The 24,015-nt window shown below is 41.1% G+C and overlaps 1 protein-coding gene across 2 annotated transcripts in view; it reads left to right on the top strand.

Moving 5' to 3' along the window:
* Window positions 1–2,060: 2,060 nt before the first annotated feature.
* The window catches only part of stxbp6 (syntaxin binding protein 6 (amisyn)), a 65,216-nt gene continuing 43,261 nt past the window's right edge, over window positions 2,061–24,015 (top strand). Inside the window, exons 1-2 of one of the 2 annotated variants that reach the window (XM_061062514.1) lie at window positions 2,061–2,340; window positions 12,913–13,132. In XM_061062514.1, coding sequence (XP_060918497.1) covers window positions 12,979–13,132 — 154 coding nt within the window. In that variant the 5' untranslated portion in view covers window positions 2,061–2,340; window positions 12,913–12,978. The remainder of the gene's footprint in view (window positions 2,341–12,912; window positions 13,133–24,015) is intronic. The other variant, XM_061062515.1, reaches the window with a different exon arrangement.

Here is a 24,015-nt window from a genome sequence, read left to right as displayed (position 1 = left end):
GTGTTCGCTTGTGGAAAACTAAATGAAAACTGACATTTATCCAGCTCATTTTCATGTGCTTACAGTACAGGGACACCATTCAGGATCTTAGGTGCTGCAGCTTGTAGCACAGAAATGCAAAGCCAGATAAACTTCCAGCGAGTGTTTTCAATTACATTTTAAAGGCAAACATTCATATTTGATTTCAGGATGGCTAGCCACAATTGATTTGTTTATCCTCTTTAAGGCATTTATTATCATGGCTTTCCCAATTCACCATTGAAAATCTGCTGCTCGCTGGCTCTCTGCTTATCATGACACATTATGACGGCTTAAATGCTCTTCATCTCCCTCCGCAACATGTTAATGATCAGCTGCAAAAAAAAACAAAAACCCTGAGGCAAAGACACAGAAGCTCATAAAACTTGAACTCTCAGAGGCAGCGGTGTCCAAGTCTGCAGAAGACGAAGACAGAACTTATAAAAGAAGCCGAAATCTACCGGGGGAAGAATTAAAGCTCTGTAGGGAATTGTAGGGATGACTCACAACCAGCCAAGCGAAACATCAGACAGACACAAACACTCACAGACACAAACACACACACACACAGTCCCACAGCCTCTAATGGTAGCAGATTTCTGTTGGCATGGCGGGAAAACAACAAAAGATGGTGGTCAACAACTGCTGGCAGTTCTTGAATGTGGTTCCCTCCCACACAACCCGCAACACGTTTATGGAACAAGCTTGATCAGTGTAGGACTGTGTGCACAAGCGGTTCAAAGAGGTGAGCTACCCCTCATGGTGAGATGCTACAGCTACTGTTTATTAGTTATATTTGTATGTAAAGTTATAGGCCTAGTTAAGGTATGATGCAATGACATGGTGGTCGTATAAAACCATAAAATATGGCTTCTTTCTTTTTTTATATAACCCAACCACCACCCCCCCTAGTGGGGACTTTGTTCCCTCTCTCTTTACGTTCACATTTTAAACATTATTTATTAAACATTTTCTTTCTTTTTGTCTTTTCTGTCTTAGAAGTGCAGTTTAGTGAGAGCAGGTGGTGATTGCATAGAACACAAATGATACACACGAAACAATGTCGGCCTATCTCACACAACACAGACACAAATAACATTTTGCATAACAATATTCCAAACTGGCTCAAAACTCGTCAAAACACAAGGAAAAATGTATTTTATGTATAGATTACAATAGAGTAGACACTAAAAGAAGTTTAAATTTGTATTCGTTTTTCGCGACCCCCATCTTGGCGGCTTTACGACCCCCTGGTGGGTCACGAGCCCCGCTTTGTGAAACACTGCCCTAAAGGACATATTGGGGGGGATCAATAAAGTTGATCTTTATCTTCTTATCTTTATCTTTATTGCCAGAGTCAAGCGAACTCAGTAAAGCAGAAGAGTGTAATACCTTGAGGAAGTTTTAATTAGGTTTTAATGTTTTATTGTTTGGGACAATAACAATAATCAGACAGATTTTATGTTTGAGTCACATATAGAGGCATTGTTCAACACCTGTTCTTAAAATGTCTAGGTGGAGTAAAGCAACAGTTGTTGTTAGTGTAGCTTATTTTATTTTGTAATGCCTATAGAAAATATCTTTATCACCTTCTCTCCTCTGGAAACAAGCTTCAGTGGTCTATAGTCCTACTTAGGTTGAGTTTTGAGTCTGGCAAAAAAAAACCGAAAACGTTGCTACTAAAATTTCCAGAGGGGAAAAAGTGCTTGAATTGTTTAATGACTTCACTGCAGCCAATGAATTTTCCATCCTAGGCCTCCTCAACAGTTTACATGAGTAACTTCTAGCATGAGGAGCCTTTTTTCTTCTTCAGCACTTCTAGGAGACTCCCAACAAAAACCCGCAGCTACGTGGTGCTGAGACACTGTACGTGATTGGCGGGAGGGATTGTGTGTCTGGCTGGCTGGGAACCTGCTACTGGTTTCCCATCTACACACACACACACACACGCACACACGCACACACGCACACACGCACACACACACACACACACACACACACACACACACACACACACACACACACACACACACACACACACACACAGCCGCAGTCAGTCAGACAGACGGTCGGTCTCCCCGCAGAGGCGGCAGGCAGAGGGATCAACAAACACTCCTCCTCCCGCCTCGCAGAAACCAACAACTGCTGTAGAAGAAGTGAAGTCGACGCGATGTTTAGTGCGAAATGCTCCCGTTCAGTGTGAGGAGAGAGCTCATAGAGAGGAAAAAGGCTGCTGAAAGTGGGTGAAGTGTGACAGCAGCTGGAGAAATACACCGACGGATTTGTGGACCGCACGTGGAAAGCACCAGTGAAACACAGAAGGTAAGAAACCTTAAAACTCCACACTGCACTTCTGGTAAAAGGTATTTATGAGCGTTTTCAACACTAAAAAAAAGTTGTATTCTTGCTTTGTAACTGGGGAAACACCGGTGTTTTAATGCTGTTGATTAGAATTTGGCATTTCTACTGCGCCAATCACCGAACCAAACACTTTGCGGTTGAATTGGAACAAGTGCGCGTCGCGTCTTTTACCTGTTCGTCCACTTGCTGCTAGTGTCCTTTCTTAACCGACTTCATAACGTTTGTTTTAAATTGTTTCGACGAGACATTCTGAATACAAACGTGGTAATGACGTACTCGTCACCTTAGCTCTCCAAAGTGAGCACAACTCCACAAACAGAGTCATTATTGTGTTTTCAGGTGTTGCTGGAGTTGATCCGCAACACCTCTGTCTAGAACCTTCTGTAGCCACCGTGTGTTGACAAGAAAGTGAAATGCATTCGTGTCATGCAATATATGTTTATGACTAAGAAAGTATTGACACCCCCCATATGTCTTTTGCAAAGTGCTAATTTTCAAGTGAAATATCTGTTGGCTCTCAGACAAATGTATGGCTATTTGGGTGTTGGCCAACTTGACTACCTGCATAGTCTACGTCAGGGGTGGGCAACTGGCGGCCCGGGGGCCACATGCGGCCCCGTCAACCCTCAACGCGGCCCTCAGGTCAATTTTTACATATCAATTAGTTAATGAACATGACAAAATCTGCCATGAAATCATGAAAACCAGAAATATGTCTATAATAATTAACACAATTGAGTTACATTTTGAGACATAATTGACTGTAATCGTTTTTTCTATCCTACAATTTGGCCCTCTGGCAGTGAGAGTTAAATTAACGTGGCCCTTGCTGTGAGAGAAGTAGGGTGATACTCACCAGGCCAGTTGGTTTTTGCAGCTGTGCTGAATAAATGTTTGCTGAACATACAGTGGCCTACCAGTGTGCAATGAAGCCGACCCGGCTGAAGGCATTTTGTATCAATTGCATTTGAAGGCAATTGTCTTGGTAGTATTATTTCAATGACCGGTTGATTGTTGTCATAGTCTTCCATATATCTTTTTATCTCAAAAATACTTCATAATGACCAAAACTGTGTTGCATCAAAGTATGGATCCTTAGAAGGAGCAACATTCAGAGTCCCATACTTTACTTTAGTTGTTTCATGTTTTATGTTCTATTTGCTGAGTCCATAGATATATATATAAAAAAAAAGCTGCTTGTATTTAAATGTCAGTATGAGGAGCAATTATCACGTCTCCACTGCTCGGTCTCTGTGACAGGTTTGGATCCACGACGTAGTTGGGACTCCAAATAGCTGTGGGGCCCGTTATCCTACCCTTGTGCCTCCCAGTGGCATTAACTAACCCACTTACAATAAATGATTGCTTCCCCCCTATGCAAAAGTTCAAGACTTAATTGGCTCTGGCATGCCATAAAAGATAAGCTTATATCTTTCCCCATACTTCAGTGTCCAATTACAGTCAGCGTAGTGTAAACTGTTGAGCTGGCGCCCTCCCTGTGTGTCCGTCACCTCAGCTTGTTCTGCTGCCGGAGAGGATAGAGATCTTTGAAGGTAGACGTAAAGACATGCATGTAAAGAGGATCATCAGATGAAAAGAGGAAGAGAAAATCAGCCTGTCAGAGTTTCTAAAACGACAGTAGGATTTGAGTCCTTGGGGAATCTGACTCAGTTACAATGTGGCCGCCTCTCAGCATTACACAAATTAAACCGCCTTTGCAATAATCATAAGCAAAATCTTTGTTTTGCAATACATAAATGGAGAAGTGGTTAAGGCTGGCTGTGTTTTTAGTCTGTTAACTCAGATTTTTTGCTGACTTTGGTTCCACGTCTATCATCCAACTCTATTATTCTGGATATCTAGCACTGCCAGGGTGTGCTTGCTTTTAGCTCAACCTTATGTAAACCAATTATGTGCACTTTTGTATTGTTATTGCCTCAAGCCATTTGCCATTGTATGACTGAGTCATTGTCGTGTGATCCCTGCAGTTGTTCTCCAGAAATCTATTTGTAAGTGCTCCTCGTTTGCTTTCCTACTGTTTACCCACCACTGTTTAATCTCTCCCAGGTGTTTTATTGCCATAAGGTGCTATGCTATAAGGATGTGCTCATGGTGGCGTCCTGGCATGTCATTCATTGATTCATGTTAAGCCCATGCCAACTTAGCACTATATATCATTCTATAGCTAGTTAATCACATGTGAGTGTAAGAATATTCAATCTGCTGCTTTAAGGGAGGGCTCCTCTTTTTTTATTCAATGATCTCCTCAACATCAATTAGACATCAACAGGATGTATCTATTCTTGTGTACATTTTCATTCACCTTTGTCTAACTGTATACAATGTGCTTTAGTCCACGCACATATTAAAGAAAAAACCAAAACATAACTCACAGAAAACTAAAGACATACATCACCAGGGCTGAGAATCTTCAGGGTGTCTCACGATTCGATTTCTATTCTTGGGATCGTGATTTGATTGAGAAACAATTCAAGTTTCAAAACGTTTCTGGATTCATGATTCAAAGTTTATTTTTGAATTAGTACTAGTTCAAGTATGTATACTTCAGACTCTACCCAAGTCCTCTGGGAGCACGGCTGAATATTTTGCAGCTCCATTTGGCATCCTACTGAGTTAAAGAGCTACATTAAGCACTTAGCAGGGAGTGACTGATTAGCCCCCAAAAAAACGAAATGGAAGATATGAGACTATTTAAAATCTCAGAAGATAAGAATCTTGATTTTTGCATAAATTGGTTTTTTCCACCTCTACACAATTCAGCTGCAGGATAACAAAGAAATAACCAGAAAGATCTTTAGCTCAAATGTTTTGTTTTTTAAATCTCAAAAGTACTTTCCATGAGAACACTTCAAACAAACTGCTGCATTGCTCCCTTCGGAATAAAAGATCCTGAGAATTTCAGTATGTACCTCTCTCACAGTTCAAATTATGGGTGCGAGTGTGAACGTGGCTTTCCTGGTTCATCGTCTGATATCAGTGAAATGTATAATATTCTGGGAAGTGACTGCTAAACAAGGGAAACCCAGAACTGTCCAACTGTTTTCTTAAAGGCTTTTTATGCAATTTTTTTTTGATCCAGCAGATGTCGCCCTTGAGCACCAGCATGAAACTAAAACAACTCGCGCTGCATTGTTGTGTTAGCATGCTAATGCTAGCGATCTTTATTATGCTCGTATCTTCACACTGCATGTACATTTACCTGAAATGAGCGTGATCTAGAAACACAGTTAAGCAGTGAGTACAGTATGTTATTCTTCTTTTCTCCAGTCCCTCAATTAAACAACTTTTATACGCGAGGGGAGGAGTCAGCCGGCCGTCCGGGCGATGTAAACAAACTGAAGATAGGACTCTGAAAACATCACAGACAGTGGGACTCGGGTGTTACACCCATTGTAGACAGTCATGACTCACAGAGTTATTTTCAGAGGATATACTTGATTTCTATTATATTTAAGTGTGAAAAATCGCATATAAAGCCTTTAAACAACCGACCCATGATATATTGTCCCGTCAAAGTGTGCTAACATAGATTGTGAAAAGAGAGAGCAGGTTGGAACTCGGTACAGCTGAATGTAACATGCTCTGTAGAGAACATAATGGTTGGATTACATATTTCTCTTGGGAATGTTGAGATAAAATATTAACCCTAATAGCATTGTGCAGGATTATAGTTTACACTCCTTAAGACCTTTGTAGATGTATTGTCTTTACAATACATGCTACAACAGTACAGGAGATTTGTCTAAATCAAGCACATTGGAACACTTGTGGATGTCTGAGATAGAAGAGCAACTGTGGGAGCTTTGTTAACTGGCGTGCACATTGGGTCGGTTGTGATGGAGAGGTCTGGTCTTCGATCTCAAAAACTTGGAAAGCGACATCATGCCTGGAGTCTTATCAAGCTTGCATGAGCTGTCCTACCATTGTACTTTTTTTTTTTTTGATAAAGTATTTACAAAGCTTTGCTGTTCTGTTCTGAGAAAGAAAATCTAAGGCCTTAAAGTTCCACAATCCAGCCTCAAAGTAAAGCTACCATTGAGATGGAGAGACTTCTCCTGGATTCCCTGATGGCAGATTTGGAGAAAAACAGTGAAGAAATATTGCTAAAAAGATGGGCTCTCTTTTATTGACTTTTATGCCTTGTGTTATGAAATACCACAGAGAGTTTTTCCTCAGCATGAACAGGAATGTGTAGTTTTACAACATCATAATTCTTCAATTTATTGGCCCTCAACTGTCATGACTTGTAAGTGACCTGAGATTTTAACAATTTGACTTGCCCTTGTAAAAACGGACTTTTGTCTTTTTTATGTAACTCAATGCTGCACTTGCGTATGATTTGATTTTGATACAGCACAGGCTGGCGCTGACACCATGAAAACAGCGGGGTAGACGGCATAATCTCTCAATTATTTGACGAGAGGTAACAGTCACCATCTGTTCTCGTGGCGACGCTGGATGTGGCTCGCTCAATGTGACACCGCCGCGTGACATCGCTCTGTAAAGATGTTATCTATGAAGACGGGTGAACTGAGGGAGGTCTTTCTGTGAAAATCAAGGCCGTGAGTTGTTACAGAGCCACGAGTCAACATGAGAGACATGCATGAGAGGCTGCAGATGAGGCAAAGTGTTTTACTTCATTCACGCATCTTTAGGAGTGCAGCGGGAATGAAAGAAAGTTTCCAAAGTCAGTCAGATGTGAGTGGGAGGAGTAGATATAGAGGATGAATTGCTTCTTGTGGAGGATTATATTATCTGCTCCAGTTTGTTATCTTGGCAGACAGAATCATTATTTTATTCCAAATTCTGAAGTGATATCCTTTTGTACATCATACTCATTCAGCTCAAGTGAAGTTGACACTTGATAGATTCAACATTTATTTCCCACTTGCTGTTGCTAGATGGTCAGGAATTCAATTCAGGAATTCATATTGCACTATATTATATTATACTACATTATATTATATAACTGCACTCTGCGTTACTGTGGTGCAACACTGCCTCTCTTCTCTGATGTTTACATTACTTGCTGCTATTTATCATACCAAGTCACTTTAATCATCACTTGTCACTTTATCTTGTCATTCTCTGCAAATACTGTCTCAATTCTCAATTCCCCCCAGTTATTCATCATTCATTTTGTACTGTATATACCCCCTGTTTTTATTTTTATTTATCTTATCTATTCTGTTTAATGTGTATTTTTGAGCTTTCTTGTCTGTGCTGCTGTAACGCCCGAATTTCCCCTCGGGGGATCAATAAAGTACTATCCTATCCTATCCTATCCTATCCTATCCTATCATTTATCCTGTTGAGGTGTCATCTGCAAGAAAAAAAAATCTGTTTGGTCTTTTCTGAAATGCACAATATGTACAGAAAATGGATTTTGGTGTTTTCTACCTGTTGCAGCCGACAGAATCATAAATGTAGATCTTAAGTTAAGGATGAGTTATTAGTTCCTTTCAGTGTTTGTTGTTCTCTTAGACATATGTTGCCTTGATTTTCTTTCTGATAAACGTTGTGTACGCTGATCACCTGCCTTTACAGTAACCTTTAACATCTATATTGTAGCCCACTGCCTATCTATATGATCCATTTTTAATCAGAGCCTGAACGATTAATCAGCCAGCTGATAATATCTGCCGATATTAGCATGTCCAGTGACAAGTTTTTCACAAGTCAAAAAGCATTTCATTAGAGTTTCATTGTATTACACTAGCAGTTCTATTTCTGGCTGTCACGAGCAACGTGTGCAATATGGATTACAACAAACATCATCACCCTCCGGAGTGTCAATCAGTGATGCACGTGGGAAGTTACTTTCCAGTTTAGTGACAATCTTGTCTCTATTCAATATCTTTTCCACAAACTGCATTTGAGGAATCAACACAATGAATGTGTATCCCTCTCTCTCTAAAGATTGAATTAGATCTAAGAAGATATCGGCTGATATGTCGGTATAGGATGTTTTTTCCTCACCAGTATCGCTAAAATTCCATATCCTTCAGGCCCTATTTTTAATTGCTCACTATCTAAATAACTCTCATACCAACCACCAGCCCTTTTAATTACACAAGCAGCAGAGTAAATATACTAAGTAATTCCCGCCTTGATGGATTTCATGCCTGTACCAACTGAAGGTTTAGCTTTGACTTTTTATGTCTCTTGAAAATAAATTAAAGCTAGACGAGGCACATCCACCTGTCTTTTGGGTCCCCTTTCCACCGCCTCGTTTTCTTCTGCGACCACACAGACTCCCGTGGGCCTTTGAGCGCAGGCTGGAGAGCAGGGCTGTGTTGAAGCCAAAAGAAGTGGCTGTGCAGGAAATTCGAAAGACCCCACTCCAATGAGGTCCCAGGAGAGCCATGAGCACTGACTGAACAGATTTCACATTAACACGCTGGGCAAGAGAGAAGCAAGGGAATGAGCAGGGAACAGTGGTGCTCCTCCGACTGCTTGGCAACACACAGCCCTGAGTTAGTGTTTTTGTAAGGGGCGCTGCTTAGAAATGGGGTGATAAGCAGCCGTAAAATATACGTATGTCGTTTTCACTGCTATAGCAGCTCCTTGGCTCCTTTTTAATACGACTGCTCAGCCTTGCACTGCGAGCATTGCATAAGACTGCTCAAAGTCAAACCAGAAGCTATGCATAGTAGCTGGCAACATTTCACTGCCTAGAGGTTCCATTCAGCCTCCTCCTCCTCTCCATCCTTCTTGTTTTCTTCCTTGCATCGTCCCTTCCCCTTATCCCTCCCTCCTGTCATGCTTCAGTGGGAATCCTGAGGGGAGATATGTGCCCCCCTTTGCCTGGTGACAGCTCGCAGGGAGATACGTGTAGCCTCTACAACTTGAGGAAGCAGGAGAGGAGGGAATCCAGCGATGCTAGGGATTATAGAGCCTGCATCGAGAGAAACTCCGTTGGGCTTATTTTCTACAAGACGGCAACAAGACCTGTGACTTCTGCACAAATAACCCTGGTTTTCTGTTTCTGTTTTCTTTCCTGTATCATCCAGTAATGCAGAAGGGAAGAGACATTAAAGAAATACAAAGGGGAAGGGGTAGCTGTGTATGAGTATGAATACAGATGTGTACAGTATTATGCACATGTGTAGGTTGGTAAGTGCATGATATGATGAGCTCACAATTGTGCAATGAATTCACCCTTCAGCGAGTTATTATATTCAGATTACAGTAACCATCTATTGTTTTCAAACTGTGAGGAAGAAAAGCTTGAGTTATTCACAGCACGTGATCTTTAAGCGAAGACGGGGACTCAAGTTTCAGACTCGGACTTGAGTCATACCAAAGCTGCACACAAGTGTGACTTGAGACTTGATTTGTACGTCTTTGTCCCTCAAAGACTTCAGACTTGACTTGGAGTCGAGATCTGACGACTCTTTTAATTTTGTACTTCTGGCGCATCGTCATCCCCTCCCACACATCGCAAATGACACCATGACAGTCAGGATCTCTTCACAGTGATCGTTTGTTCTGATGTTTAATTATCCGGCCAATACACGTCTGATCCCACCGCATTCCCGTTTGTTAAACAGACAGACAGCAGCACATGGTAGAGAAAACTTAGAGGCCCTAGATCAAGGGTGCTGTATTTTTCATATAAGACTTTAGGTTTATTCTGCAGCCCACATGGTTGGATGTTTGACATCTTCTAGATTCCAGGCATATTTATTACCCTCTCTAATTACTCGCCACAAAGTCTTGGCCCAGGACTTTGTTTACTGTGAAGTCTTGCGTTGCTGAAAGAGAAGGAGGGTCTGCAGAGGGAAGGGAGATGGATACAAAGATGGCCAAATCAATAAGACTCTAATCTGATGTTAACAGGTCCATGTAAGGGCGTAACAAAATATTCAAACACTGCTTACATGCTTGGTGATACAAGATCGATTCGCCAAATCACTGTTTTGATGTTAAATTAATAGACACCGTGCAAAAATGCTTGGCGTTGGTTCAAATATGGGTTGGGATGCAGCAAGTGAGCGCTTGATAGCAGTGTTGTTTTTAACCTGGATTTAATTAGTCTCTTCTGTTTGAACATGAAAATGTAAACCTTGACAGGGAAAGGTAAAAACATATTGTTACACATAAGGAACACAGGTGTATGACTCAAGACACAATACATCCCCTTGTGTAGATCATCCTAGTTCACACCTAATCGTATATCACACTATTGTGATAAAGTGATACCCGTGTATCATGATTTGTGTGACATCGCCGTATTCTTGCCTTTACAAGTCCTACAAACACCTTGACCGCCGTCACAACATGATTCAGCTTTAAACAGTGGTTTTGCAGAATGTCCTACATGTTGTAAAGCAATAATGTGCCTAAGTAAGAAAACTGCTTCAGCTGAGTGATGATTTGCCTCCTTTTGTTAACCTCATGCATGCGTGACAAACACAATCTCTGCTCGTAATGCAATTCGGTTTGAAGCCACAACTTAATGCTTTGTTAGAGACATTATCATTTAAATGACACATTCAATGTAAACGGATCATAACGGCACTAGGTTCAAGCAAGAATAACTCCCTGCAAAGCTGCTTTTCACATTGCATTATATAGTAGCTATGGAGTATTGTTATTATACTGCTGTCGAGTTCGTTCCTCTGTTCTGACGTCATCCTGCTTTCACATTGACCACCAGTCAACAACAGCAGCTTTTCAGACACTGACTTTGGGGGTGGAGACGTTGGCTTTAGTACTTTTTACTGCTCATGTAAACCTTTTACTGCTGCAGTATCTGATTGTGTAATCATCAGTGCATGAAACTTTGACTCCATGTGCTTCTCTTCAGCTGCTGAGCACCCATTTGAAATCTTGCTGCCACTGTAAGAAAACAGTGCTTTGTTGTTTATTAGCAAGTCAGTCTGATGAAGGCATTGTTCTGCTGTCTGGCTGGCTTGGCTTTGCAGCAGAGTAATTCATTCCCTGGCTCAGACTGATGGATGGTTTGGTTTATCAGGGTAGCCTTTGAGGTATGCGGTTGTGAGTGTGTAGAGCTTAGAAAATGATTAAACTTCGTACTCGTCTGGAGATCATTTTGACATAATTAACCCACTTCTTTGTGACTGTATCCTTGATTAAAACACATTTTGGCTAGTTAAGCACATATTTCCCTGACACCATCAGATTATATTCTGTCTCTGGTGGTATATTCCAAGTCGCCAAGAAATAAAATAAGATGTTGAAGTTGGCTTGCAATGATAAAAAGTTAACATAATGGCTGTTCTGTTTCACTGAGACTTATCGGTTATCTTAACAGCTTCAGCTGAAGTAATTTCAGCCCTGCGAGAGTCACCACTTCCGAGGAGAACATTGGTAAAGCATTTAGAGAGACGGAGCGTGGAGGCTGGCTGCAACACAGAGCGACACAACCATTCCAACTCTATCATTATGCGAACGTGCGATACACTGTGAGCAGTGGAGGGTGTATGAATTCAGACTGGTTGTGTGTGCTGAAGACTGAGGGGAGTGATTGGCCTGAGGCGGAGGTTGTGACCGCTCAGTAAACATAAGCTCACGATCAACGTTTCCCTATAGCGTGATTTCTCCTGCTCATTTCATGTCAATTTAACTGTAGGTACACATCAGCAGATTCACTAAGTAACAAAAAACACATAACTTCAGAAAAGTGTTTTTTTTTTAGTGGCTAAAGACGCCTCAAAGGGTCTCAAGATAAATATTCAAGTTTAGGTTAGACGACTGGAGCAGGAAACCAGACAAACCATCTGCTCTGGAGAAGTTTATGTGTCTATGATTTTAAGTTTTAGTCATAGTTTCTTTTTTTTCCGAAAATACCCACAACTCTCTCTCTCTGCCAATTTATTTGAATGATCATGCACAGTTTCCCCCTCCTACTTGTGCACTGTACAACACTCACAGGCAGAGTGGATTTCAGTGTCAGTAAAATTCCAGATAGCCCCCCCCTAATATAATGGTAGGGGAAACACTGGTCTCAGTACAGCTTATGCTGGTTTGAAGCGACAGTACTAAACAGTACACTTTATATTAAATGGCCATTGGCATAAAGGTTTGCAAACCACTGCTCTCTCATCTGGCATGGTCACGTTTGAGTTATTTATCAGAGACTTCAATCTTCACTTCACTGCAACATACAATTATCAACCAATCGATCTTTTTAATATAGCCCCAATTCATAACAAATGTTGTCTCGAGACACTTAAAGGTAAAAGAATTTACTCATTGTTAAATTGTGTTTTTGTATCTTAACAATGATATATTATGTTTGGAAGTAAAATGTGACTTTACATGTTCAAATCATTGTCTTGTTGTTGTTCTTGGTAATCCCTTCTCTGTCTAGTTTTTATAGAGACTACTTCATTAGACGGACGAGGTTGTAAAAATTAATGCTCATACTTTTGATTTATGCCAGTGGAGGCAAGGGAGGAAGTATGTTCGTCTGAGAGACCTCTTTAAGCCTTATCCATCTTTTCTGATTTATTTCATTTTCCGTTTCTCTCATTTCCTCCTCAGTGAAGGGCGGATCTCGTCCTCTCCACTTTAACCGTTGTCAGCTGATAACTCCTGCCTACTTCAGAGATGAGTGCCAAGTCAGCAATCAACAAGGAGGTCTTCACCCCCCACGATGAGAAGATGCTCGCAGCTGTGCAGGTGAAGCGGAGAACCAAGAAGAAGATCCCCTTCCTGGCCACTGGTGGTCAGGGAGACTACATGACCTTCATCTGTCTCTCAGGTCAGAGGGAACATGACAATCCTTTCTCTCTGTTGATCTGTGTGTTTTAGATGTATCTGTTTAACTTGCTGTTCTCCTGGTAGTGTGTGTGTCATGCTGTTTGGATTCAGAGTTACATGACTATACGTCTCCTTTAATTCTCCTGCTAACGTCCTCACTGATGAGCCTGTTGACGTTTCTTCTGCCAATAGGATGTCATGATAATCAATTTACTGCTGAGCTTTAGGTCAACCCTCTTGAAACAGATTAGATTTACGCTGAAAGGGAATAATTGTTCCACCGAAAAAAAGGAGGTTTAAATCATTTTGTGACCATTAGATGAGATATTGCCGGCTAATTGAATAAGCCAAGCATATTATTCATGAGGAGAATAGCTGCAGCCTATTAATCTCAGTACCCGGCAAAACTGTTCAGAAGATCAATGACATTTCGGAATCCTTCCATTTTTAGTGTGTATTAATTTAAACCCCGCTTTAGCAGCCGATCACATCACTGACAGTTAAAAGGAGCTAAACAGTCCAAAGGTCAGTACAGTCCCTCTGTGCTTGATTAAAATTCAAGGTTGACTTCCAGTTGTTTTGCTATTCAAGACTGAGCTTCTGTGTTTTTATGCTCTGGCACAAATGCCTAAAAGGAAACCGAGTTAGACACGTTACAACTTAACCCCAAATTTCAGAAAATGGACATTTTTATGATGAGCCATTTCTCCTTTGATGTGAAAATGACTGTTGGTTGATCTCGTCACGTCCTGAGCCTTCACCTCTGTGGCCCTTTTGAGCGCTGCTGTTCTGACATGTTGTATTGAATCCTCTGAAAAGCCGTACTTCTCAGGCTGCAGGGAAAGTCATGAATTATCTATGCGTTTTCCACGACATGTTTTAGTAAGGATAACAACAGAATACTACAGATTCTATGGATAGATCTGAGAATGGTTTAAAGTGGAAAGTTCTTCAAAATTAGATCATTTAGCAAGAACTTGACCTTTCCTTTTAGCCCATTTGTTTGTAAATTATTCTGCTTCATTTGATATTTGTATTTCCATGAGCATTGGTAATCTTGACATTGATAGTGATTGACATTTACTTTTTTACCGTTACCATAACAGGGAATAAACCAAATTCTACACAGTAGCACTATGCTATGCGAACTGTAGGTTACAGTGATATTCATGTATATGAAAAACCTGTGTATGTTTTTTCAGAAAAGTCTCCAAGTTACTACAAAAACAACACTGCACATAGGAAATTCAGCCAAGATTTTAGGTAATTTGAAACAGCAAAGCTTTAAATCCACCCATTTGACAAGTTTAAATCAGCTCTCTTTATTTTTCTGCCTGAGAGGCCGTGACCATGAACTGCAATGTCAATGGTTTGTATCCGGTAAAGGAGTTTTTGTTGTCATCTCTCCCTCTTGCTTCTGTGAAATGTTGACCATTTTATAATGGTTTTCCCACAAAAATACATTTAAAACAAACAATTAGTCATATTGAACCCAACTAAAAATATCAATCAAATAGTTTGTGCTTCGCTTCTTCAGAATACCCTTGCTCCATCATCAATTACTTGTGCCCTCTTTCTTTTGGTAATACTGTTATCCCAGTGGGGCTGCTTAAACTATAAACTTGCAAAGCCGTTGTCATTCTGGGCAGGTTGTGTCCGTGTGTACGACGTGCATGTGTGTGTCTGTCTAACCAGGACAGAGGGATGGAACATCTGAGGCAGGGTTAGCCTTATATCTGAGGGGATGATTTGAAGGGTAGCCAATTTAAAACTGCCTCAAATCTGCTATCAGTGGAGGATTTAGAGCCCTGATCTCTGCATCATTCGGTTTGAGCAAGATAGGTTGGCTTCAAATGTGCTACAAGGATGAGGAGGTCTTCCTAGTGACAATTTCTATCATGGCTTAAAGGTAATACTTTTTTCAATTTGGTATTTCTCATGTTAGCCTGTTGGACTGTGGGGTATTGAAGTTTGACTTTATTTACTTTTTATATAACCAAGCTGAGGAGTTGAATGTTTGATTGTTGTCTACGGGGGATGTAAGTGGGAGTTGAAGAAAGAGAAAACTTCATTCCATTTATTTGGTTTATTTGAGAGGAATTTGCAGTTAAAACAAATCAAGAAATTTCAAGTTGTCTGGCCTCTAATACTACCATGACTAATGCCTGGTGTATCTCCTGTCTTGGTCATCCTATTAAGTGTTTTCTGCTGGCTGCTCTGTACTGAGCTGCTGTTTTGTGTGGTATGTGGGAGTAGTGAAGGCAAGCTCTGTTATTCAGTTCACTTAGTCATGTGACATTTCTTTAAACCATTCAAGCATTGTTAGGAGTTTTGTGTGTGTCTGTGCGTGTGTGTGCGTGTGTGTGCATGTGTGAGTGTGTCTGTGCGTGTGTGTGCATGTGTGAGTGTGTGTGTGTGTGTGTGTGTGCGTGCATGTGTGAGTGTGTGTTCCTGTGCTTGCACTGTTGCACCAGGGAGCGCCTCCAAGCAAACTGGAGATACAAGGCTGGTGTGTGTGAGACTTTGAGTGTTGGGTATGTGTGTGAATATGTCAAAGCACTGTGTATGTATATGAGGCTGGGGGAAGGGGGTTGCTGACAGTCTCATGGCTACAGTAGCAGAAAGTTGTGTCCTAAGAGCCATACAGTGGCAGGGTTATGTAACCTGTGGTATGTCACAGCTAAAGGGAGCCTGCAGAATCAGTGGCTGTACTGTAGAGACAGCCGTGGGCACTTTGCTCTCAAGACGAGCAGGGTGCCAACATGACACAACAGGCCTTCACTGCTGCTCAAACTCCAGGATCATATGCTGTCATACTGCCATAAGATCCCACTTGAACCAAACATTACCAGCACTTAAAATGACTGTTGGGAAGTTCTGATCTTCAGAATAAATCAATGCTTTCACAGGCATGCAAGATGAATATTATGCAATTGACCCTGAAACCACGGCAGTTAGTTAAAGCGCTCTCTCTAGTGTGGGCGAGTCTGACTCTTTGAAATGGATGATTGTTGAAAATAGCTTTTTGTCTTAGGTAGAGAGCTGCATCTATGAGTCAAGGCCTGGACAGCTGCCACTTCTAGAGTTTTTCTAGTTTCAGAATTACGTGTGTATTCAGAATAAAACAAGCCTGGTCTGGCTCACATGGCTACCTTGTGAACTCTTGAAATCAGTTGTATGTAAGCAGCTGGTCTGTTTTTGCTTTGTAGTGTCTCTTCACCAGAGAGTTGTGTAAGACTTTCTCGCTGTCATTTTGACCGACGGGGCTGAAATTCTGTCAAAAGCTGTAATTTTCATCATTTTTAATGATTAAAAAGATTCGTCCTATGGCTATCCCTCGATCAGTCTCTTAACAAACGATGAAATAACATCTCTTGTTCAGTCACCTGTCATGTTAGAATTAACCTGGACGACTTTTATTAAACGCTCACCTGAGAAAACCCCACAAAACTTGTCACTGTGGAGCTACAGTCATGGTTAAGTTTGGCTAATGTAAGCATCCATTAGCTTATATTAATCATACTATTCAGGTACTGAGGTGCGTGTATTCTAGTGGTAGCTCCAACCACCCTCGGTGTAACATGACACAAAAGGTTAGCTTCAGCTCGCGCGTGCAACATCTATATACGGTCACTGATCAGCTGAGACAGTAAGACTATTTTAGAAGGATAACGTTATTCTCTTAGACTCTGATTAAAAGACAACACATCTGTGCTGGATATACACTGCACTGCACATCTGCTCAAAACGTGTGTTGGGGAAAGGCAGATAATGAGCTGGTTTGCAAGTGGTCCAGACTGATGCGGCTTCTCTGTCCTGTGCATAACCGTGCAAACATTCGCTATTTGTCATACAGTGACATTGTAAGCATTATTGTAGGATATCCCGCGTTATAAATGCTAGACGTGTATTTCTAATGTCAGAGTGACTGACGGATTCAGAGTTTTCTGTCATTTTTCAAAAAATTCTGTCAAAGATGGAAGATATTTTTTAACATGACTTCTGCTCTTCACAGTCTGGTGGGTCTCAGTCTGTGTCTAGACCTAAGTCCATTTTAGAGCCCAATCCTTTGTGATTTGAAAGTTATAAGAACAAAACAAGGACCCCTTAATATATGAGATTATGTAAGCTAACAACAAGTTTGTCCACTGCTTAAAGGATTAACATTGTTGTTGCATTCATAAAAATAGTATTTTGTTTTGGTTCTTAATTTGTTTGGCCATATTTGAGTTCAGATCCAAATGTGGTCCAAAGCTAAGCGCTCTGTGTTGCCTCGCGCTGGCTTCACCTCACCTCTTTGACCAGTTCTTTCTAGCCTTGCCTGTGTGCTGCTGTGATTTCTAAGATGTCTTTGATCTTAAACTAAAACAATGTTACTGCACACAGAAACATATGATAACACTTTCACAACAACATCAGGGGTCTTGATGACATAGGAGTGTGTTGGAGTGGAGCCAGAAGTTCAACATGGGCTGAGTTGGACAGAGAGCTTTGATCACTGGGTTCCATGTGGTGCCTTTACGGCTGGACCTCAGGGCTGCAAACACCGGACCGCCCACAGAATGTTTGGCAGGAGAGATGTGAGGCCAGTTTAGCTCGATATGACGCTGTGAAGTTTCTCTGCAGCTTATTAGTCTGCATGATTTCATTTCTTTGATTGATTCGGGAGGAAAACACATTTTCTTTCTTTCCAATTCAGATTATTTTTAGCACTTTTTATACCCTTGTTGTAACCTCGGCCTGTCTGTAGGTGAAACTACTACTCATTGATGGCTTTGGAGGGTTATGTAAAGAGATGATCAGCGTATCTTCTCCGAGTTATCTGTCATTTAAACATGCTTTCAATGTGTTGAGGAAGCTTCATTTTTAAAGATTAGGGCTTGGAATCTTTAGGCATCTCACGATTCGATTTAGAATCTGTTTTCGATTCATAAAGTCAAAGTCAAAGTCAACTTTATTGTCAATTCCAAAATATGCCAGACATACAGTGGAATCGAAATTGCGTTTGTCTCCGTCCCGCGGTGCAATACAACCAAAATAAGGTAAAATAAGATAAGGTAAAATAGATCAAATAAAGTGAGGTAAAAATAAGATAAATAATATTTACAGTAATAAATACTAAATTGTGCAAAACGTACAAAATGGTAAATAAAATAAAATAAAATTTAAAGAAAAAGTAAACTTGTGCAATATCTGCAATGTGCAGTAAACTGATTGTACTTTTAAATAGTTAGCTTCAGAGTTATTAGTCCAGAGTTCTTGGTGGAAACGGGAGGGGGTTTCAAAGTCCAGGTACGAATGTACGATTCATGATTCATGATTCAAAGTCTATTTTTGAATTAGTCCATACTTTAGGATCTACGCTAGTCATCTGTGAGACTGGCTGAATTTCTTGCTGCCCCATTTGGCATTCTACTGAGTTAAAGAGCTAGCCTTAGAACTTAGCAGGGAGTGACTGATTAGGGCGATTTTTGGAAGTTATGAATCTATTAAAAATCTCAGATGATAAGATTCTCGATTTTTACATAAAACAGTTTTTTTTCCCCCAAACTCTAGTTACGATACTGTGAGAGGAAAAGAAAACCAAACATTTGCCTTTCATGGATTTTTCACATTTCATGACACATTGTGCTTTTCCGTCAACATTATACAACACCCGAATGATTGCAGAAGTGAAAGCAATGCACTAGTACAGGATATATTTAAACCTCATTAATGCATGTTGTTAAACTGTGAATTCACATGTGGGAAGCGTGTGGGCACCCCTGCTTATGGGTGAATTCACGTGTTATGAGTTTATGCAGGCATGTTATTTTGTGGGTTGACTTACATGAATAATGTTGTGCGTAGGCTGTGCCTCATGTATGTGATGCTAAAACCTCATGTGTAGCGTTGGCTTGTGTTGCTCTCTTTGTGTGATTTAATGGAGTGACTTCACCCATATGTGTTTGTATGGTGGGCGCCATATTGAAACTGCTATCTCAACCAAACCTCCGTCAACCTTGTATCAATCAGTGGTGTGGTTCAGGTGGGCCTTGAGCCTCCTGACAAACAGCTTCAATGCACCCGCTTGCTGTCAGAGCAGTCGCACCCATAATCATGCATTAGTCGTGTCCTTCATAAAATCAAAACGGATGAGTTATGGAAAAATTCACCCGCTCTATAGTGTGTGCTATTCAGACCCAAAACATTTTGTACAAGACTAAACATGTGTGTATGTGGCTTCTGTTTCATTCGGAGCCAGCCTCAAGTGGATGCTCAAGGAACTGCACTGTTTGGTTGTCGCATGTTTACGTCTTTATTTGGGTATTAACTCATCAATTTTTTTTTTCTGCCACTTGTCCTACCTGTATTTGTGACTGCAGCTGTGTAAATATCTTACATATTACTCCTTAGTTGCACAATAAACATAAAAAATTATATACTTAATGGGAGCAAGTGATTTATGTCGTCTTTAGATAATACAGTTTTTACCATCTATTTCTCATTCATGTGTCAACAAAGAGCTCCGTTTGTTGGAGGAACAAACATCTCTTTATTTCCATCTCAGAAAAAAAACCAAAACACTTCATCAGTCATTTCTCCAAGGCCACGGAGAAGATACTGTAGTTAGCGATCCAGTCTGTGTGTTGCACTTTCAGCTTCATTCCTATTCATCATTAGCGAACTTGTGGCTATCGATCACACGTTAATGTGGGCAAAGCAGATCCTGCGGCTCACTGGTTTATTAAGCAGCTCAGGCCAATCAAAGTGTCAGATCAGTTATGAACTTGGTTACTCAGTCCAAAAAAAAAACTCAGTCTGGCTTTCTGTTTTAAAAATGGATGCATATGAGATGGTAGATGTTTTTACCAAGGCTAGACCACATATACATATTTATATACATATTTAAAAGGATCTGTGAGGTTTTTAAAATGAACAAATGTACAGTAGGAATGAAATTCAAGGTTAGAAACTACATAAATGTTTCACAGTATAAATCCCCCAAAACTAACTAATGGAGAACTTAAAGAAGAACTATTTACCCTACAGCTTTACGTCTACATAACCATCAAAAAAGTTTACCTTAAAACGTGGATCTTCATTTCTCAGTCAGTCAGTCAGTCAGTCTGTCAGTCAGTCAGTCAGTCAGTCAGTCAGTTAGCGAGTTGACCCCAATGTGAAAAGTTAGCTTAAGCGTGGCTTCTGAATCTAACTGATAGGACTTACACAAACATTTCAGGGGCTCTGGACAAATGTTTGCTAATGAGGTTCAGCCGGGCATGGGTGGTCGTTGTTCTGTTCTATGTTGCCTTCTGTGGGCTTCTCACAGTCCTGTGCAGCTGTAAGGACTGATGCTGACCTCCCTCTATTGACTTATAGCAAAGACTTACAGATCCATGCGTACAGGACCAGATACATCAGCATGACACCAATACCACATTCCTTGTTAAGGTATGTGTGTGTGTGTGTGTGTGTGTGTGTGTGTGTGTGTGTGTGTGTGCATTCATTCATTACAAACATCTCTTTGTATCAGTTTGCTATGGCAGTCTTTATCTATAGTCGTTAGTTTCTTGCTGAAGCACACCTCATTCATGCCACTACTACTACTCTCTAACATATGAACTGTCTTCACTTCTCACACTTGCCCTCTCTTATCATGTCAACCTCCCTTTACCCCCCCCCCCCCCCACAAACCCCTCTCCTCTAATCTCCCCTTGATGGGGGTTCTTAAAGTCTTGGGAAAAGGCTTCAGTGACCTGAGCTTAGCCCAGGAGAGGAGAGTTGAGGCGAGAAGAAAAAAGAGAGAAGAAACAAAGGACAAAGAGCAGAGTGAAAAGATAAGAGATGAAATGACAATCTGATGAAGGTTTTTACATGAGGATGTACAAGACAACACCACACACAATGTTATATAAGATATTATAACTATGCAAGACTTACAATTCAAAATGTACCTTCTATTAACAGACTGCCTTAAAGGTCCCATATTCTTCTTTTTCTGGTTTTATATGCTCTTTAGTGTGTTTTCCAAGTGTCCTGTGCATGTTTAGGCACATCTATTTTAACATCTTTGTTTTAACCAATCCAATCCAACCCCCCACCCCCACCCCCCCACCCCCCCAGCCAGAAGACAGTTGTTTTGGATGCACTAATAGATGAGGAGACAAGACCTGGTTGTATTGTACTTTCCACTGCCCCCATCGTGATATCCCTAGCTAGCAGCTTGTTAAAACTAGACTTTATTTGCTGTGTTCCATTCAATGCAAATAAATTATAAGTGAGTTAGGTTTTCTTCAAACTGGTATTTTTTAACTTTATAAAGTTAGATATTTTTTCTTTCATTTGATATATTTATAGAATAAAACACAGAAACAAATGTGAGTGATGCCAACAGACATTAAATACCTGGATAAACTGGTGTGCAGAGCCTCTGATATATCTTACTTTCCCTGTGAAACACACACACACACACACACACACACACACACACACACACACACACACAGAGCAGGTGTAGTGGGATAGATGAAAGGCTCTGATGCTCAGCAGGTGGGCTGCGGTGTGTTTGCCGTTGTGCATACTTAAAGCTCCCTCTGTAGAGAGATGCCCAACATATTTCATCCAGTCTGCAGAGACTTCTGACAGACTGGACACATTTCTGTGTATGTGTGTATATGTGGCAAAATCAGGACATGCCCCAGTGATTCTGACAGCTCTCTTCACATTGCTCTGCTGTACCAATGCCAACCCTGTCTATCCTCTTCCCCCTGCAGCCCCTCCTCTACCTTTTAATGTCCAACTCTCCAAGTCTGCATGCCTTCTATTCAAACAACACTGAAACCCCCTGCAATTTTGAGTGTCTTATTTTCCTACACAAACAGAAGGGTGTTATTTCTAGCAGGAATCTGATGATTGGTGTGGTGGAGGCGGTACTTGGTCGGTGGTTTGGAAGACTCCCCTCGGCTCTCACTAACGCCTTATTTACTTAATGGTTGCTTTTGGTGCATCGGGACTCTGTTTAGAACAGGAGGGTTCCTGCATACACCAGAGAAACCCAGGATACAGGAGATGGAAATAAAAGAGATGAAACAAGGGACCGGGGGGATTCTTTCATTGCACGTCGCATTCCTGGGGTGCAAAGTTTACTTCAGGGAGTTATTTGTGGTTACAAGCTTCTAGTCTTCTTTTGTTTACTGTTTCAGTTTTGAAATCGTAAGCCTGTCCCGTTATCCGTTGTATTTATTTATTTATTTATTTAAATGAAGGTTTTCAATGTAATCCTGGTATCAGTAAAATAGACCTTTGAATGAACATTTTATTTTCCTGACTGTTACATGGAAATGTCAGTAGTTTCTTCCATCTGGGGGGGCACAGATCCAGCTTGTCAAAAATAGAGCTAGGTGTGGTCCTCCCTTGTTTTGACAAAACGGTTTAGATCGTCGCGCTCTTGTTTTTTTTTTACCGTGCTGGGATGTGCTGTTGTTGTTCTGGATGTTGTGAAAGTGTTGATGGCACACGACTGTAATGGAACGGCCCAGGGAGATGAGGTGATGTGGCCACTAAGGGATCACTGAGGAGGTAATTACTCAAAAAGTAGACCACACCACACATGTTTTTGATATTTTGTACTCTTACCACATTCGTTGGCTCTCCGATAGAGGGAAGACCGTGTCAACACAATTCCCTGTGTACCTGGGAAATCGCATCCTTGTGATGCTCTCAGCTGTTGTTGTCCAGAAAGATATTGAAGATGGTGAATGGCTGCACTACCGTAATGTAAGAAAGACATCTCTTGTAGATTCCTCATAGAAGACAAGAACCTGGCGAGTTTTCAGTTTGCATCAGGCTGCTAACAAGTAGCAGTGTGACATGTTTGAGGTCTTTTGCTTAACATTTAAAGTCCTGCTACCTGACTTTTTCCAATGCAAACATACCATTTGCGATGTTTAAACTGTATTGTCCAGTAAAGTAAAGGAATAAGGGAGGTAGAATATGAATTAAAGGTCCCATATTATGCTTTTTCTGGTTTTATATGCTCTTTAGTGTGTTTTCCAAGTGTCCTGTGCATGTTTAGGCACATCTATTTGCAAAAATTAAAAGTCTGCGGAAACGCAGCTTCTCCTACGTCCTCCTGTTAGCTGTAGCATTAGCTGCATGTAACGCTCGGTTCTAGCCCCCCTCGAAAAAAATGTGTCAGTCCGACGTCATTGTCAGCGTGAGATCACTGATCTAAGCCCATTGGTTCGTTGTGGCAAGCCCTGCAGCTCATGTTGCACGCCCGTTAACTTCTGTAGCACACCCACGATATGCCGTAGCCTGCGGTAGCACAGTAGTGCTAAGGTGCTAATGTTTATGCTCCCCTCGGACGGAGCCAGTGGCTGCATTCCCAATATGGTAAAAGAGGCGGGACATTTCCGAGAACCGTGCTGATCAACTGACCAATAACGACAGAGCGGATCGGCAGACCAATCAGAGCAGACTTGGCCCACGTGGGGTCTAACAGTGTGGGCTCAACAGAGTGTAGCTGACGGACTCAGAGCGTAGAGGGAGCAAGGAGGAGCAGTACATGAAAACAGACACTTTTTTCAGACTTTAGCTATTGTGAACGTACAGAAGTAGGTACATAGATTAAATATACGAACCCCAAAAAGGGCAGAATATGGGCTCTTTAAGAGAGAAAGAGAGAGAGAGAGAGATGTAATGAAAGAGCAAAGAGCCATGGCCTTATAAAAATCAGCCATCCAAATAATTAGCTGATGCTCTGTTCCTGACAAAGTGAGAGACCTCACAAGCAAACATTAATAACCAACTGTTGTTACTCAATCAAAACGGACTCTTCACCACATTTAATCCAGCTGAATAAATGGCTCGTGTGAAGACAAATATTTTCTCCTGATCGGC

Source organism: Labrus mixtus, chromosome 18 (genome assembly GCF_963584025.1).
Source record: "Labrus mixtus chromosome 18, fLabMix1.1, whole genome shotgun sequence".
Lineage (NCBI taxonomy): Eukaryota > Metazoa > Chordata > Actinopteri > Labriformes > Labridae > Labrus > Labrus mixtus.
This window is presented reverse-complemented; position numbering and strand designations above follow the sequence as displayed.